The 16,968-nt window shown below is 39.0% G+C and overlaps 1 protein-coding gene across 1 annotated transcript in view; it reads left to right on the top strand.

Moving 5' to 3' along the window:
* RAPGEF2 (Rap guanine nucleotide exchange factor (GEF) 2) overlaps window positions 1-15,384 on the top strand; it is a 134,053-nt gene extending 118,669 nt beyond the window's left edge. The window contains exons 21-28 of the mRNA XM_009325162.1: window positions 11-34; window positions 1,102-1,325; window positions 2,177-2,362; window positions 4,127-4,279; window positions 6,762-6,987; window positions 8,602-9,161; window positions 11,726-12,031; window positions 13,238-15,384. Coding sequence (XP_009323437.1) covers window positions 11-34; window positions 1,102-1,325; window positions 2,177-2,362; window positions 4,127-4,279; window positions 6,762-6,987; window positions 8,602-9,161; window positions 11,726-12,031; window positions 13,238-13,263 — 1,705 coding nt within the window. The 3' untranslated portion in view covers window positions 13,264-15,384. The remainder of the gene's footprint in view (window positions 1-10; window positions 35-1,101; window positions 1,326-2,176; window positions 2,363-4,126; window positions 4,280-6,761; window positions 6,988-8,601; window positions 9,162-11,725; window positions 12,032-13,237) is intronic.
* Window positions 15,385-16,968: the final 1,584 nt, after the last annotated feature.

Genomic DNA, 16,968 nt, shown 5'->3' with positions numbered 1-16,968 from the left:
TCACTTGCAGGAAGAAGAAATGGAGGAGTTTGGGGTAAGTGGTTGGAGACAACGCACACAGACATTCATTCTTCCCTTGCCATTTGCATTGTTTCCTACTTGCTATCTTTAATTTTCTGGTGCTTTGCCATTTTTTTCTTTTGTTAACCCTTTCTTACTGACAATATGTTTTAATCCAGGAGTGCTTTTGCTTTTGAGGTTAAAACACAAAAGTTGTAAATTATTTACAAGTGGTTTTAGATAGGAGTGGGGTGTTCTCCCCCACCTCCAATTTAAATTGCCAAAGGAAGTGACTTTCAGTAAAAGAGAAATTATAAAATGGCAAGGTTGCAACAGCTGAAAATTGCTGTTAACTTTCTTATGCCTAATAAGCAATTACCACAATCAAGTACAAAAGTTAAAACTTAAAGTATCTACTAAACTAACTTATTTTCATATTACAATTCAGCCATCATTTTTACTCTTAACAATTCAGGAACAATGCATAGCTTTCATGTAGACATACATACATTGAAATGTGCATGACATGTATTTCATCATGAACTAGCTCATCATTTTATTTAACAAAAAGTTGTCTTCAACCTAGCAAGTTACAAGGGAGTTCTGTTCTGTAAAACTGAGCTGTACATTTTGTATACAGTCTGATTTAAAAAGTATTTAGAGAGCTTTCAAAATGCCTTCTGTATATGTATTTAAGTTAATTATTTTAATTTAGAACCTCAACTATAGCTTTCTGTCAGCATTGCCTTACTGCATGAGCTTTTCCTAATGCTCCAATCTTCTCAGCAGCTGGCTTATGTGAGAGAGCTAGCTTGAATGCTTTTCTAGATGTGTGAAGTGATATTGCCTAGTTGGAGCAGAATAGGTTACAATATTTGTGTAATTAAAATAGTGCCTGTAACCAAGTAAAAAGATTTCCTGACCCTCATCTTTCTTTCTGTTATAGCTGTTTGACTTACTGGAATGAGGCATGTAAGCTTTGACCGTAGACTGACATTCATGCAATCTTTTGCACGTTTCATGTTTATCAAGTGATACCATGTTGGACTAAGTCATACTTTTCCCCTCTTTCCTCCCCCTCCTGCCCCCACTTCACTCCAGGTCTCTCAGCCAGGGCAGTACGAATGCAGCCGTGCTGGATGTTGCACAAACAGGGGGTCATAAAAAGCGGGTCCGTCGCAGCTCCTTCCTTAATGCTAAAAAACTGTATGAAGATGCTCAGATGGCACGGAAAGTAAAGCAGTATCTTTCAAACTTGGATCTGGAAATGGATGAAGAGAGCCTCCAGACACTGTCTCTGCAGTGTGAGCCAGCCACCAACACACGTGAGCATTGTCATCTGTTATGGATTTCAAGGAAACTGTTAAATATACCTTTGTTTCTTCTCCAAGGAAGTAATTGGGAACAGTAACTAGACAATGAGGTGCAAAATGATGTGTCTAGTAATTTCCAAGCAATAAACATCTATGAATCTTAAAGAAATCATCTTGCAGATTAACAATATGGAGACATAGCATTTGTATAGGAGATAAGGCTTTCAGATGATGTCACGCTGAGGTGCACAAGGGCTCTTTAGATTTGTCCGTACAAAGGGTGTGGAGGAGCCACAAGTTTCTCCACAGTTCTGAGGTACTCAGGCTATTGGTGTGAATAGGGTTGGTCATCCTGGATAGCTGGGCCTTGAGAAGGAAAAGGGGATTTCCTTATGTCCAAGTGTTTCAGAGACTCCTGGAGGGCTATACCTGGCTGCAGCAGAGGTGGACCTTATGCTAGATACCGGTTTCATTTTCATTTGAGGAAATGCTGTACCTTACACCCTTCCCTTTCTTCGGGTAGCAAAAAATAGTAATTACACATACATTCTAAACCAGTTGTAGTCCTTATGATAGCCCAGTATAACTTCTGGTCATGTTTTTGGTAACCATAATGATAGTCATTTGAGAGTTTTATTTTGACAAAGATAGTTCTTTGATAATGTACATATTTTAAATGGCGTTAAATCTCTCCTTCTTTTCCTTTTCATCTTTTCTGTCTAAAGATATCCTACTGCATTAATTGTACAAGTATTTGAGCACCTTTTATTTATTAATTGGAGGGCTTTGCACTGCTCAGATTTAAACTCCCACAATATTTTTAGCTAGTAGTCATTCTGTGCTTTCTCCCATTTCTTGCAAAGTGCCGAAGAATACAGGAGACAAGCGATCTGGAAAATCTGAAACGTCACCGGTGGCTCCCCGGGCAGGCATCCAGCAGAAAGTGCAGCAGCAGCAGCAACATAAAGTAAACCAAGCATTGCAGGTCCCTGCCGTATCTCTTTATCCCTCTCGCAAGAAAGTGCCAGTCAAAGACCTTCCACCGTTCGGTAAGTGGAACAATGAAGCGTTCCGTTTAATACTCTGAAGTTTGTTTGCTTATGTCGGGGAAACATTTTTAATCGAATGAGAGTCAGACATTTATTTCTGGTAGTATTATATGCAGGTTTTGCCAGTTTATGCAGTGTGTATGCATAATTCTCTTCTCTAGAAATGGAAAGAAAGAAATCTAGGAAAGCATCCTGTCAATTTAATCAGTATAAGTACTTACCTGTTACTAGCAGCTGGAAAGAATGAATGTTTCTGACTATCTGCCCTGGGATCTTGGCTTAACTTTTCAAAAGGAATTAGAGACTTGGAGTTTTTGAGTAACCTATCTGAGATGCCTCAGAAGTTTTGGTGTTTTTTCAAAAGTTGATCATTTAATGTGGAATTCAGGCTTGCTCATACTGGTAGTGCTGTTAGAAATGTAGGCCTGAAGTTTCACGTTGAGAAGTGTTCCTTTGGCTTCTGCTCCCTAGTGGTTTTTTATTGTTGGTACTCAGTCGTTGCTGCCTGCATGTCGCTCAGAAAGATACCAGATTATAGGAATTTCTTCTAATCTGATTTCCAAATCTGTGTCCCAGCATGTGTACATAAAGTATATGCGTTATTAAAGAACTTCTTAGATATCATTTAAAGTATGGTAATATTCCTAATAAGTATATGTAACATAACTGGGCCTTCCTATTGCATCATGGTAATTTCACACGAGGTTAATTCTGGTTTCACTTTTTATTAGTTTTACTTGTGCACTGCTTAGGCTGCTAGCGAAACATTAGAAGCAGCAAAATGAGCAAGAAACAATTTAATATTCATCTAGTTCTTGTTGATTTTACCATTAAATTTTAATCGTAAAAGGACTTTGAAGCGCCACAGACTGCTTTTTTGCTCATGGTGGGAAAGTTTCTGAAAACTGACTATATTATGTTGATGAAGCAGCTGTAAATTATTGATAGCAGCATTGTGATCCAACAGATCAAAGACAAATTCTGTAGAATGTTTGAAAATAACCTCTAACACAAACATTGGCAAAACTGTCAGAGAAGCTCTGTCTTAACTTTTAAGACTGTCCCAGGGTGGATTTTTGAGGGGAGGGGAAGAGAAAGGTGGATGAATGCTGCCTGAGAAAAGCAATTCTTGATGCCCTAGATCTTTACATCATACATCATCTTCAGGATGTTTTTATTCTTTAGTTTCCCAAAATAAGCTGGTGCAGAGATAGTTCTCAAAAATGAAAGGGAGAAAGGCAGCTGCAGGATGGCCTTGTTTTGTAAGCCTAATCTTACTAATCTTCTTTCCAGCTTTCTTTGACCTTCTAGGCTCCTCTGAATAGAAGAGAAACAGGAGAACAGTTTCAATTCTTAGCGTATAAACCTTCACTCTAACCAGTGAGATTTGTGTGTGTTTTTATTCAACATACTTTTAGTTCAAGTTTCTCAGTAACCATTACTATGCATATCCTTGATTTATATATTGTATAGGCAGTATTCTGCAACACCAAATCTGCATTGTGTTTTCTATGACAGTATTTATTTTAGATGGCCAGAATGAAAGACCGGCTGCACTAATATGCAGAAATAAAGCGCTATATTTTGGACAGGAGTAGGTTTAAACATTTTGCTTTGTTTAAGCTGGTGTCAGAAACTCACAAATATACAGGAAACAAAATTAGTTTTTTTCCTGTATGGTGTCTGCTCTATAAATGCATTGTGAAACAGAAAGACGTATTTATACTGGACTTTACATCTGCCTACATTAATTCTTATTTAAAGGCATTAACTCCCCGCAAGCTTTAAAGAAAATTCTTTCATTATCTGAAGAAGGAAGTTTGGATCGTCACAAGAAACAATCTGAAGACACGGTCTCAAGTGCATCTTCGCAGCTGTCTTCTCCTCCCACTTCACCACAGAGCTCCCCAAGGAAAGGTATTAGACGTGCAATATTTCTCATCCTGTTTCCTGAAGCTCATAGACTTTGGAAACTTCTGAGAGAGAATTTGGGCACTCAGGATAAACTACTGCTGCTCCTATTTTTGTCACATATGGTCAGCAAGAGGGCAGGAAGTGTAGTGCAGAGCTGGATACATGAAAGGATACCTGGGAACCTGATTTCAGGGATACCCGAAAGCCCTCTCGTTAGCAAAAGCCGGGAAAGATAGCCTGATCTGATACAGGATTTGATGCAGCAGGTCACTCTCACTGCAGCTACTTCTGACAAAAATATTCCCATCATCAGTGTTTCCTGCCAGTGGGAGGATACGCAGATTGAAACTTAAAATCTTTCTACAGCATTGAGCACACTAGCCTATTAGAGGAATTATGTGCTGTGTCGTGCATCTGGATGGGATGTGACCTATGTATGACAGGCAGGCTTAAGATATTTGGGATTCAAATCACTAATACACAACGTTTTACTAGCAGCCTCGTTATTCAAACAATGTATATGGATATTTGAGGAATGGTATTGCACATGGGAACTTTCTTGACTGAGTTCTTTTTAAGTGACTTCATAGAGTTATTTTTTTAAAGTGAATTTAGAACTTTAAAGGGATTTTTTTTTAAGTCTGTTTTTTCATTGTACTTGTTCTGGTTATGAATCGACAAAACAGAATGGAGGCATTTTCCTGCAGTTTAAACAAAAAAAAAAAAAAAGGTCCCTTTGGAAGCATGATAGCCTACTTGTATTGCAGATAACTTCTAAGTTATTCTCTTTTCAGAATATCATAAAAGTTCAGTTTAACAGTTACATAATATAACATTATGGTAAAATATATATATTGGGATTGAGTCCTCATAATAGAAGTTCAGAATGCTAAAGAGATTAGTGTGTTGGAGACTTCCCTGTAGCAATAACTTTCCCTAAACTGCACAGGGATGGTAAGGATTTGAAGCTTATGCGAGTACCACTTTTTCTACTTTCTGATCAAATGGATAGCTAAGCCCTTTTCTTAACCTGGTAGGTGGCAGTGATGATCAGTTGAGGCCTTATGGCTCCAGACTAATGGACCTAACCAGTTCCTCCTCTCCTCTTGGAAGCGAGAACAGTAACAAGAGTAACAATTCACCAAGGACCTCTGGGATAGGTGGGGCTTATGGAAACAAAAGGGGAAAAAATAAGTCCAATTGGATAAGTAGAGATCTGGAAAGGGGAGAGATTAATGTGGCAAGAAAGTACAAATGCCTATCCAAAATCTCTATGAAAGTGATATTTACTAAGGTCAGATGGAGGAGGATGTTAGGTAGAGAAGACTTAGATTATCACCTTGAGTCCTTGTAAGCTATCATCATGACTTCTCCCAAATACTACATTAGTAAAGAGTGAATTTATATAAATATGGTCAGGCCTGTGCATTTCTTGAAACAGGAATTGGGATTCTGTACTTGGCTCATAGTGGGAAAAGTACGTTATTTTTGCAAAAAGCAAATCGTAAACATGATTATAAATTTTAAAAAATTCCTTGGTTTGATGGTGACATGAAGCTAATGGTACGTTCTTTCAGGCAAAAATGGTACGTTCTTTCTTTCAGACAAAAATGGCAGCATTAATTCCATGTTCTCAGCAAGTGAATTGGGATAGATTAGTTGAAGTCATCTTGACGCTTACATGTAGACTGAAAGCAAAAAATGAAAACTGCAGTTACTTGTGGATGTATGTTGTTTAATGATCTTTAACTTAGCTGGCAAAAGCATTCAGCACAACTTTCTTTAATACTAAACCAAAGGCTGAACTTGCTGAATTTGTCTCTGACATGGTTTGCAGATTTTATCTCAGTCTGGCGATGTCAATGCTGCCTCCAAATTACGGTATAATTCTGGTAATACATGCTATTTGGAATGTAATTAGTTAGCCAAGTACCACAAAGAAAGCTTGAAAATCTGGCCCCCTCTCAGCCAAGATATGTAATAAGAGTCAGCCCACACATCTGGGCTTCATGTTGTATCTGCTGTTCATCTCAAGTGTAGCTTTGCAGAACAGAAGAACTGTGTGAAGAGGGTCTCTTGGATTACTTTAAGCAGTAATCTTGTCCAGGACATCTCTTTCATTCCAATCTTGGAGATGGTGTTTATGTACAGGCACTTTTTTGAGAAGTGAAATTTTGTAATGTGGGGATACAAAAGTATGGTGATGCATTTGAAAATAATTTGGGGGAGGAGGGCAGAGAAGGAGGCAGGTGAGCAGTTGGTTCCTAAATGAGTGGTGCATGTTCCCACAATCTTAAACCTCTTATTAAGAGACAGAATACACAGTCTTATACAGTTCTGCTATGTATCTTTATCTTTTGCAGTGCTGCTTCTGTGTAAATGTAATCGTAGTTTTGATTTACTGTGGTAGCAGTATTGCTGTCTGCCTGCCAGTAACTGAGCAGGCTTCTTGGAGAGTCTGATTAACGTGACGTTCCCTTTGCAGGCTATACTTTGGCTCCTAGTGGCACGGTGGATAACTTTTCAGATTCTGGTCACAGCGAAATTTCTTCCAGATCTAGTATTGTCAGCAATTCCTCTTTTGACTCTATGCCAGTCTCCCTGCATGATGAGAGGAGACAGAGGCATTCTGTCAGCATCGTGGAGACAAATCTTGGTGTGGGAAGGATTGATAGAAGAATCATGATTGAACCAGATCAATACAGCTTAGGGTAGGAATTTTATTTGTGCTTTACTTACATTACACTTTCATATAATGTGTATGTGGCATGTGTATGTATATTTGTTCATGTAACTTTCCCTGTATCTCTCTCAAATATTTTTTTTTCTCCCCTGGTCTTAAAAATTACTATTTCAATGCTGCGTTTTGTGATAATGCTCCATTTTCTGACAAGAAAAGGTTTTGCACTCCTGAGTGTGTGATGAGGTCTACAGCAGTAAGACTTTACCTCAGTAGACCTTATCATCTGAGCATTTAGTCATGCTGTAGATTATCCTCTCTATGGCAGACTAGTATCCTAGCCTGTTTTCTAGATGGGGAATTAACTGAATTAGATGAGAAATTATTCATACAATTATGCAGTGGTCAAGCTGAGAACATAAATAGCTAGTAATTTTCCAGTCTGTTTCATAGAAAAATGCGTATTTATCTAACTTAAAAATATTTTACCCCAAATACGTCTTCTAGTCAACAATAATTGGAAGCTAAAATTCACATTAGGCTGCTGGTTTTGTAGGTAATTTTCTAGGTAATTAACTTCTGTAATGGTGGGGAAGCTAGTGCTGTGAGAAGTTCTCTAAGTCTCTAGCAGTGAGTTTTGGTCTGAAAATAGTTGGAGCTCTGGCTCCTGTTTAGTCTCCACTTACTTTTCTGAGCTGTTATTTGGATGCTTCAGTCCTCTGAATGGTTTGAGGGTTTTTAATCCTGTGGGGTCTGTGGATGGCAGGCCTGTTCCAAAACTAGTGTACTTCAGCTTTGGGAATCCCAGGCTATGCAAACTCTTTAATCAGATGTCTTAAATATTTGGAAGAGCAGGATTCCAGTCTGCATAGCAAGCTGCTCTGGAAGGGCAAATCCCAGGAGCCTGGATAGCTGCTAAACAAAAGTGACACTTTGTCGGTTTTCTCTGCTGCTATGTAAGTGATAGTGTCAGGTTTACTTAATCACTGAAAGGCTACGGAGAACATACTTGCTCTACGAAGTAGCACGTGTTTCCAAAATTCAGGTTAAAATACATTTCCATTTGCAAGAAATTCTGAAAAGTTGGCTTTCAGAGTTTCCTAAGCAGAAAAAAAAAATCTGAAAAGCTGAAACCTAAACCCGAACATCAGCCACCACCTGCTAAAACTCTGTTTCTAACTTTTGAACCTTTGCTTCACATGACTGGAAAAGCAGTAGAAACCCTATCTATCAGTCTGTTCCCCTTTATATATGTCAGTGCGGTTTGCCTGTCTTAAAGGGCTGCTGCAAAGTTAAGATTTTACCTTTTGAAATTACTCCACTGAAGTGTTAAGTTTCATCAGGATATCTATCCAGTAATTTTTTTTGTTTGTTTTATTCAGGATGAGCTTGAAAGGAAAGTGTTCTATTCTCAAAATTGAATTAGTCATTAATGCAAATAATACTTAATATAAATTGCATCAAAACCTTCAATCATAGAATCACAGAATGGTTTGGGTTGGAAGGGACCTTTTAAAGGTCACTAGTCCAACCCTCCAATATGTTTGCTTTTCTCTTGACTGCTGAATTCTTCATATGTCTTGTAAATGATCTCCAATTCCAACACTGGATTTTTTTTTTCCTCCCCTCTTCAATGTGCATCTAGCTCATATGCACCACTGTCAGAGACCAGAGGCCTGTATGCTGGAGCAACTGTGCTTTCTTCTCCTAGCACAGAAGAACTGTCACAGGATCAGGGAGATAGAGCTTCGCTCGATGCAGCTGACAGTGGCCGTGGTAGCTGGACTTCTTGTTCGAGTGGTTCTCACGACAACATACAAACAATACAGCACCAGAGAAGCTGGGAGACTCTGCCTTTTGGACATGCTCATTTTGATAGTTCAGGCGATGGGGCAGGACTGTGGGCCTCGGGCAGTCATATGGACCAGCTGATGTTCCCCGATCATGGCACAAAGTATGGCAGGCAAAGTCAAGGTAGAGAGGGCCTTGATCAAGCACAGTCAAGAGCAAGCTGGGCATCCTCAACAGGCTACTGGGGAGAGGACTCGGAAGGTGATACAGGTACCATAAAGCGGAGGGGTGGGAAGGATGTTTCGATTGAAGCTGAAACCAGTAGCATAACATCTGTACCAGCAGAGGAGTCCAAGCCAGCTCCCGTGCCCACCCATATAGCAGTATCATCAAGTAGTACAAAGGGGCTTATTGGTAAGTTGTTTTGTTTACCATGAAGTATTTTAGTTCATTTGCTTATGGTTCTTCATATTGTTCTAAAACTGCATTTCTTTTGTCTGGTTTGATCTTTTTATTTTTAAAGCAAAACCGAACATTTTGCAGTCTCTCTCAAACTTTCCCCTTTAACTGTGCATTTATTGCTAGGGAAAATATCACTTACTGTTGATTCTCAGTTCTGGCAGTGCCTTTGTGTTTCAAGAGAGCCTGCCATACATCAAAAAACTAGCTCAACTGCTGGACAGTGTTTTGAGAGGTTGATGTATTTAGGTGCCTGTTCTGAAATGTGAACTTCTCTTCACAGTAAGGCTCCATATTCTATGTTTAGATATCTTAGTAAATGTGGCCTGATTTTTTTTTTAGAAGCCTTTCACTTTATACATCTGTATGACTTGTCTGATAATTGTGAATATTCCTTACTTCTGAAAACAGGATCACTTTGTGCTTAACTACCAGCTGAGATGTTTCTTTGGACTGCTGAAACTGAAAAGGTTCTAAGAAATTAGAGCCGAAATATGTTTATAATCATTCAACAAAAGATCAGATAATATATAAATTAATATGAAGGTGTCTTTGGCAGTGCTTAACGTTTTGTCTCATACTGTTCCTTCTACAGTCCTTGGGCCATCCAAGACCTCTGCATTTTTGCCTCTTTTATTCCTTTCATTCCCCTTTGCTTAGCCTTTCTTCAGGTTAATATGAAGAACTATCTAAAAGCCATTTTGTGCTGACACAGCTGAAAAAGTCTGCCAGATTGAGGTCATTCTGAGACCACTGTGATAAACTGTTTTTCCATCTTCTGCCCAAATATACTGCTTAGCAATGGCCCATTGCCTCAAAGCTTGGGTGCAGATCTGAATCCCTGAACTATGAAGAGGAGGAAGCTGTTCAGTTCAGGACTCCAGGTTCTGATTCATGCTGCTCTCTAATTTTACTCTTTGATGCCCTTGTTTTCCACCAGAATGTGGAACAAGCATGTCCAAAATTGCCTGTCAAGGCAGTGCTTTCCACTATGTTTTTAGAGACTTGAGAGAACGTGGAAGAGATCTGAAAATTCAAGCCACACACTTCCATACATTTCGGTACTACTAACGAATTATCCTGCAAATGTAACTCTGCATATCACTGTCCAACAGAAGCCACTATTTTTACGTGGTTCTTTTGCACTGAAAAGGCATTGATCGCTGGCAGTATTTCAATAGAATTTTTCTACAGAATTTCTTCTGCATCAAAGTTACTTTTCAGGAATCTTTGAATAGAATTTGTCAGAAACTTCTTCATGCTGCTTTGCTCAGTTAAAACAATCTGTCCAAGAAAAATACTTAGATTCTATTGGAAACGATTTGGTTTTTTTATACCAAGTACTTTATTTTTAGTCTATAAAAACTCACATCCACATAGCACCGGTCCATGTTAAGCTTGTAACTGCCCTTTCAGTCAATTCCATGCTGCATAATGCAGGGTGATGTTGACATCACCACTTGTGCAAGAAAATAGTGTATGACAAGCTGTGGGGAGCAAATTGTGTGTCAGTGTTTTTTCCTGCTGTGTTTGCCTTTGTACTGTAACTTAAGTGGTCATGTGTTAAAGGGCTAGACCCACAAACAGTGTTCAGTATCAAAGCCCCAGCTGACTTCTTTAAGTACATAACTCCAAAATAGAGAGTCATGCCAATCTGCTGTGTGTCCCTGCAGATGCTTAAAATTCTTAATTGCTGTTTCCTCCCTTGAAGTTGTCTGCAAGAGAGAACTTCTAAGTGTGCCCAGAGTTAAGCCTTGTTCAGGTAAACAGTTGCGCCTCAATGAGATCCACAAACTAGGTGGTGGTCTTTCCATCTCCTATATAAAATCATATTCAATCATAGTTCTTACGGGCATACTTTCAAGTTTTAATTTTGCAGATAATACAACCTAAGAGCAGCGGGCAGTAATGTGTACAGAAAGTATGAAGATGAAGCCCACTTCTCTTCCTTACCTTTTGGAATTGTAGCTTATGACTCATTAAGTAGTAAGATTTGTAGGGAGAAATAATGTATCAGGTGCTCCTCCCCACCCCCTCCTACCCCGCAAGATGCTAAAAACAAAAGAGGTGAGCTCTTCGGTACAAAGCCCATCTTCAAGATTAAGATAGTCATGCGTTTGGGGAGGTGCCAGTATTCCTGATGGTTGCCACTTCTGTGGATTCTTGAGTCTTCCACGTGACTTTGATCAGCGTACGTTTTATTCTATTCGATTAATGGAACAGCTTCAGTTGCTAAGCTTGAACAAATTCCCCATGTAATTTGGTGAATTTTATTAGAGTAATGCTTCACTACTGGAAGAATAGCTATATCCTGTGTAGGTTGTATATTCTATACTTCCTTGCATGGTTTATTTTTCAAGACCTCATTGTCTACGGTATGGTAGTTAACTTTTGTCCTTCAGATTTTCTCCGCCTGGGATGTTGAGTTGGTTGATGTTTATTTAACTTTCACTGTTTATTTTCCTTTGAGCAGTTTTCCTCTTACTGTCTCTTATAATAATCTGTTGTTTTTCCTGCAGCACGAAAAGAGGGTCGATATCGGGAACCACCTCCCACTCCTCCTGGCTATGTAGGAATACCTATCGCTGAGTTTGCAGAAGGTGGTTCCCATCCAACCAGAAAGCCTCCAGATTACAACATAGCACTTCAGAGGTCTAGAATGGTGGCACGGACATGTGAGACCCATGGGACATCAACTCCGCAGCAGCAGTCGCATGGCCATTCAGCTAGCAGGCCTGTGAACAAACCTCAGTGGCATAAACCAAATGAGTCAGATCCACGTCTTGCTCACTACCCGTCTCAAGGGTTTTCCACAGAGGAAGATGGTAAATTTCTAATTGTTAGATTTTGAGTGTGCTGCATGCAAAAATGGTCAATGCTTTCACAGACACAAAGCAAATTACACAAATGTGCTCTGCCATAGAAATTCTTGCCATAATTCGAGCTCTCTTCCATCTTTCAAAACTTGCTATTTCTTAACTTTTTGGAAGGGGAGGAATTCAGTTCATCCTAAATATAATTTAAAATTTGGAATGTAGGTCCACCTGAGTCTTGGACAACCAAGCAGTTGGCTTAGGCAACTTCTCTGGAGGTGCCTATGTTCACCAGGTACAGCCCTGGCTGCCCTGAAAGTTTCCAGCGTACCTAATGTTTGTCGCTAACCGTGTATTTAATGGTTGAAAAAGTGCCCTGGTCTATAGAATACCTGCCCATCTGCCCCACAGAGCATCGTTGGTTAGGTTTATTTGGATAGTCACTCACATTCTACTCGAAACTCTTACACTGTGGACACTGGGTCTTCCACACCAACTGCTTCACATAACGAGGCCACTACTCTTTTGCTACCTTGCTGGCCCAAGGGTGTCTGTATCTTTATGCTTTAGCTCAGCTATGATGATAGCTGTTTTTCTATGGGCTGCAAGCATAGCTGGATTGCATCTTTAGGGCTAGGTGCTCAAAATTTAGGCAGGGCAGTGCCCAAATCACACGTTTTTGAATGCTTTGTTTTGCTTAATGATAGGCTAACTTTCCCCTTCCCTCCCTAGCTGCTTAGTTACTAAGGTTTCATGTGCAGGATGAAATCTGCAGTTGAACTTGATGGAAAAAAATGAAGTCTACCTTAATGGAATTGCCACAAACTTTGTGAATTACCATGACAGAGAATTTTAATTGTTTCTACCAATGATGACTAAAGCTGCACTCAGTTTTTATGCAATCTTAATTTAAATAAATCACAGATATATTCAGGGAAAAAATGTAAGATGGCTTTAGGAGTAGCTGTTGTGTTCCTCAGGCTGAGGAACTGCACCTAGCTCAGTTATAACAATTGTCTTTCCTCGAGAACAGAATTACAAAGGAATACTTCTGACTCCTGAGACCTGAAATGTACAGATACTTAGATTGTTTTAAAATATATACCTAATACAACGAAATGGAAAACACATGAGCACAGTACAGGTTGTTTCATTTCAGTAGCAGTCTTGTTCTATATGAACTAAATTTTATTTTCCCCTATCCTATTGTGTTTGCAGAAGATGAACAAGTCTCTGCTGTCTAAGACTTGGGGCTTTTCTGGATCCAGAGTGAGCCACCTTAAAGGAGAGCACAAGAAGACGTCCCTAGAATAGGAGCCTTGGAACTATAGTTAAAGGATGGTGGACCTATTTGCCTCCTTCCCTGCCTTAAAGCAGCATGGGGCTTCTTCCTCCGCCCCTCCCCCTTCTGTCCCCTCTCCCCTTGCATGTGAAATACTGTGAAGAAATCGCCCTGGCACTTTTCAAACTGTGTTGCTTGAAATGCACAGTGCAGCAATCTCCAAGCTACCACTGTCGCTGTCTGCCACATCACGCAGTATCATTCCAAATTCCAAGATCGTCATCACATCAGGATGATTAACTCTGGCTGCACTTCCCAATGCCTGGAAGGGTTTTTTTTTAAATCTTCCCTTTAGATTTTAATCACAATCCTAGCACTTAGTCTCATCTGGATAATGAGATAAGCTAGTTGTCAAATTACATTTGGCCTTTAACCTACAAAGAGAAAAATGCATTGAAATCCTTCAAGGAGGCAGTGCTTGTTTGCTTGTTTACAATGCCTTTATTACGATTTTGTATGTTTGCGTTTCAGAGATCAAATACTGCATCTGCATAGTAATTACAGTATTATTTCATACCTGTAAGTAGGGTTGCCAGCCTGAGCTCCTGGAAAGAATATTGCTATCACGTGGCTGAGCAGGGCAGAAGGGAAGGCAGAGGTTACGGGATGCAGCCTTTCCTCGACCGTCTCGCTTCACTCTTAATGTGCCCCACCCTGGAATCTTCAAAAGTTTGTAAATGTTAGCCTTAATGGCATCCCCAGCCGTTAATGGCATCCTCAGCCGGGTCTAGTGTAAAAGCAGAAACGCGCGCTTGCAACTGGCCGGTGATGGAAGAGGACACTGTGTGTCTCATACCTGTGCCTTACGGAATACAGGATGGCATACTAAAAAAGAAAGTGTCCCATTCTAACGAGACAGACGGCAACCCCACCTTTAAGTTATATATTATTTTTATTTTATTTTTTTTTACTATATAGTAGTTATATTAAAAGAAAAATTAACTGGATAACATTGCAGTGAAGGCAAGTTGGGATGTCACAGCTCGTGTCAGCTGTTAACACTGATCTAATAACCTCCATCTATTGACTTTGGCATTAGGGGATAAACGAGCCTTTAAGTAATGAAAAATAACACGTTTAGATTTGCCAGCCTTCGCAATGCAGAAATAGTCACAACTGTTAATGGCTTCATGGAACACTGCATGTGTAGAGAAGGCCAATGTGTAGCAACCACCTGCTCACAGCTGCTATTAACCCTATAATGACTGAAATGACCCTCCCCTCTATTTTTGTGTTGTTTTTGCACAGACTCCGGAGAAGTGAAGGCTGCCAATCCGAGTAGTACTCAAATGTGAGGAACTGCTGGTCTTGGATTTTTTTTTTTTTCCATTGAACTCAGCTGATCATATTGATCAGTAGATAAACGTAAATAGCTTCAACTTTTAAAGATCAAATTGCAGTGTTTTTTCACTGTATCAAACAAATGTCAGTGCTTTATTTAATTCTCTCTCCTGTAATCATAGCTTTTGTCTATTTGCTTATATATCACATTGTCAATTATGCATTTGTAATTTTACATGTAATATGCATTATTTGCCAGTTTTATTCTCAAGGCTATGGACCTCGTGCATATAGAAATACAAAATCCTAGCTCTATCACAAGTTGCACAAATGTTATATAAGCATTAAGTAATTGTAGACCATAGGACTGCTAATCTCAGTTCACTCTGTGATGTCAAGTGCAGAATGTACAATTAACTGGTGATTTCCTCATACTTTTGATACTACTTGTACCTGTATGTCTTTTAGAAAGACATTGGTGGAGTCTGTATCCCTTTTGTATTTTTAATACAATAATTGTACATATTGGTTATATTTTTGTTGAAAATGGTAGAAATGTACTATGTTTATGCTTCTACATCCAGTTTGTATGAAGCTGGAAAATAAATAAATATAACATTAATGAAGTCCATATTGATTCTTATGCATTTTACATGTTCCACATACTTGAACAAATTTATGAAAAAATTTTACTTCTCTGTGTATTAATATTAAAGGGACATTGCCAAGTGATGTGGGCAAACCATTGGTGTGGAGTTTTTCTTAATATACAGTTGTGTTGCTGATAATTTTTGAGAAGTCTGGGGTGTGTACTGCTGAATGAGAATGACTGATGTTGTGTGTCCCCAGCGGAAACAGTTGAGGTGCCGAAAAAGAAGTTCCTATAGGTATGGTCTTAGGTCTATACAGCATGTAAACAGTTTTAAAGGAAGGATCGTGTTGATTTGATATTCTGTACGGTGTAAAAGTAAGGAATGCACGTTTTAACATTTGGGTAGGGAAAAGTATGGAAAGTGATCCATTTGAGTTCTTACCCAAGAAGTATTTCAAGTAATAAAGCAATAGCATCCCCAGGAATAAAAGTTGCTGTTAATTCAATGTCAAATCTATAGATTTTATTTTTTTTTCAGATGTTAGTTTCTCTCATTATTTTCAGTAGTATGCAGAAGACTGGGTTAAAATGTCACTGCTAAAGCCATTATCAGCTATATCCCATTTAGCTTTAAAATGTTTGACAAGCATTGTTTCCAAATCTAAAATTAGTTCATTGCAAAGAGAAGCAACAAAATGCTCGGTATAAATTTAATTCTGCCTAACATAACTCTAGAAACACTCTACACTTAAAATACAATCTTAAGTTAAAAATCATTGAAAATATAGGACTCATGTAAAAGTCTTCTTTTTATGACTGGAATCTCTAGCACCGTAAGGAAAGAATTTATGGAGACTATTAGATTTGTATGGTGTGCGTGGGGGTGGAATTAATCTCTGCTAGTCTGTAGCTAGTACTTGCTGGGTACATTTCAACAAGCTAGAGAACTACTGTTGATTCTGACATTAGTAGAATGAAAGCACGTTTTTACATATCTTACCTGCGAATTTGTCTTTTGGTAATACTAGAGGTACATTGGTAGGGAAATAATACCTCTTACGGACTTGTGAGGTATGTGAACCGTTTGCACACTTGTCAATTTTTTCCTAGATGCTTGGTATAGTATTGAATTAGGCAGCATTCCCTATCCTCCTGTTTATGCTTCCCTTCTGTAATTAATATTTTTAGAACACATTATATAGAGGCGTCCTTGACACTCGTCATCCAATAGACATAGCTTAATTCATTGTGGATCAGGAGATAAAGAACACTCAACACCGCAACCGATTCAGTAGACGTAAAGGCCTTGCTATGGTATGACTTCTTGTGAAACAGATTTGATAGTTGTTCTAGTACGTGCAATATCAATGTTGCACTTACTGTGTGGATGCAGCATGATGCAGACAAGTAACCTACTGATTGCTGGGTTTTGGTGTTGCGTTAACAAAAATCACAATGAACACTGAAATCTAAGGAAAAATTTCCTGTCTGCAGAAGTGTCATTCAATTATCTGTACTCTAACTTTTTTTACTGAAACTCACTGAGGCAGAGGCTACTTCTTTATGCAGTACACTACGCACTGAGTCAGCCATAAAAGTCTTAAAAGCTGAGGTATTGAAGGTACTGCTTTAAGGGATTAACCTTGGACATCTGGAGAAGCATGTATGTTTTACATCTATAAATCTGAGACTAAAATATTTGGTCCACCTAAAGTGGGGAACAGTGTTGCTGCT

This window comes from Pygoscelis adeliae, unplaced genomic scaffold (genome assembly GCF_000699105.1).
Source record: "Pygoscelis adeliae isolate BGI_AS28 unplaced genomic scaffold, ASM69910v1 Scaffold170, whole genome shotgun sequence".
NCBI classification, from domain to species: Eukaryota; Metazoa; Chordata; class Aves; order Sphenisciformes; family Spheniscidae; genus Pygoscelis; species Pygoscelis adeliae.
Note: the sequence above shows the minus strand (reverse complement) of the source record. Positions and strands in the feature narration are given on the sequence as shown.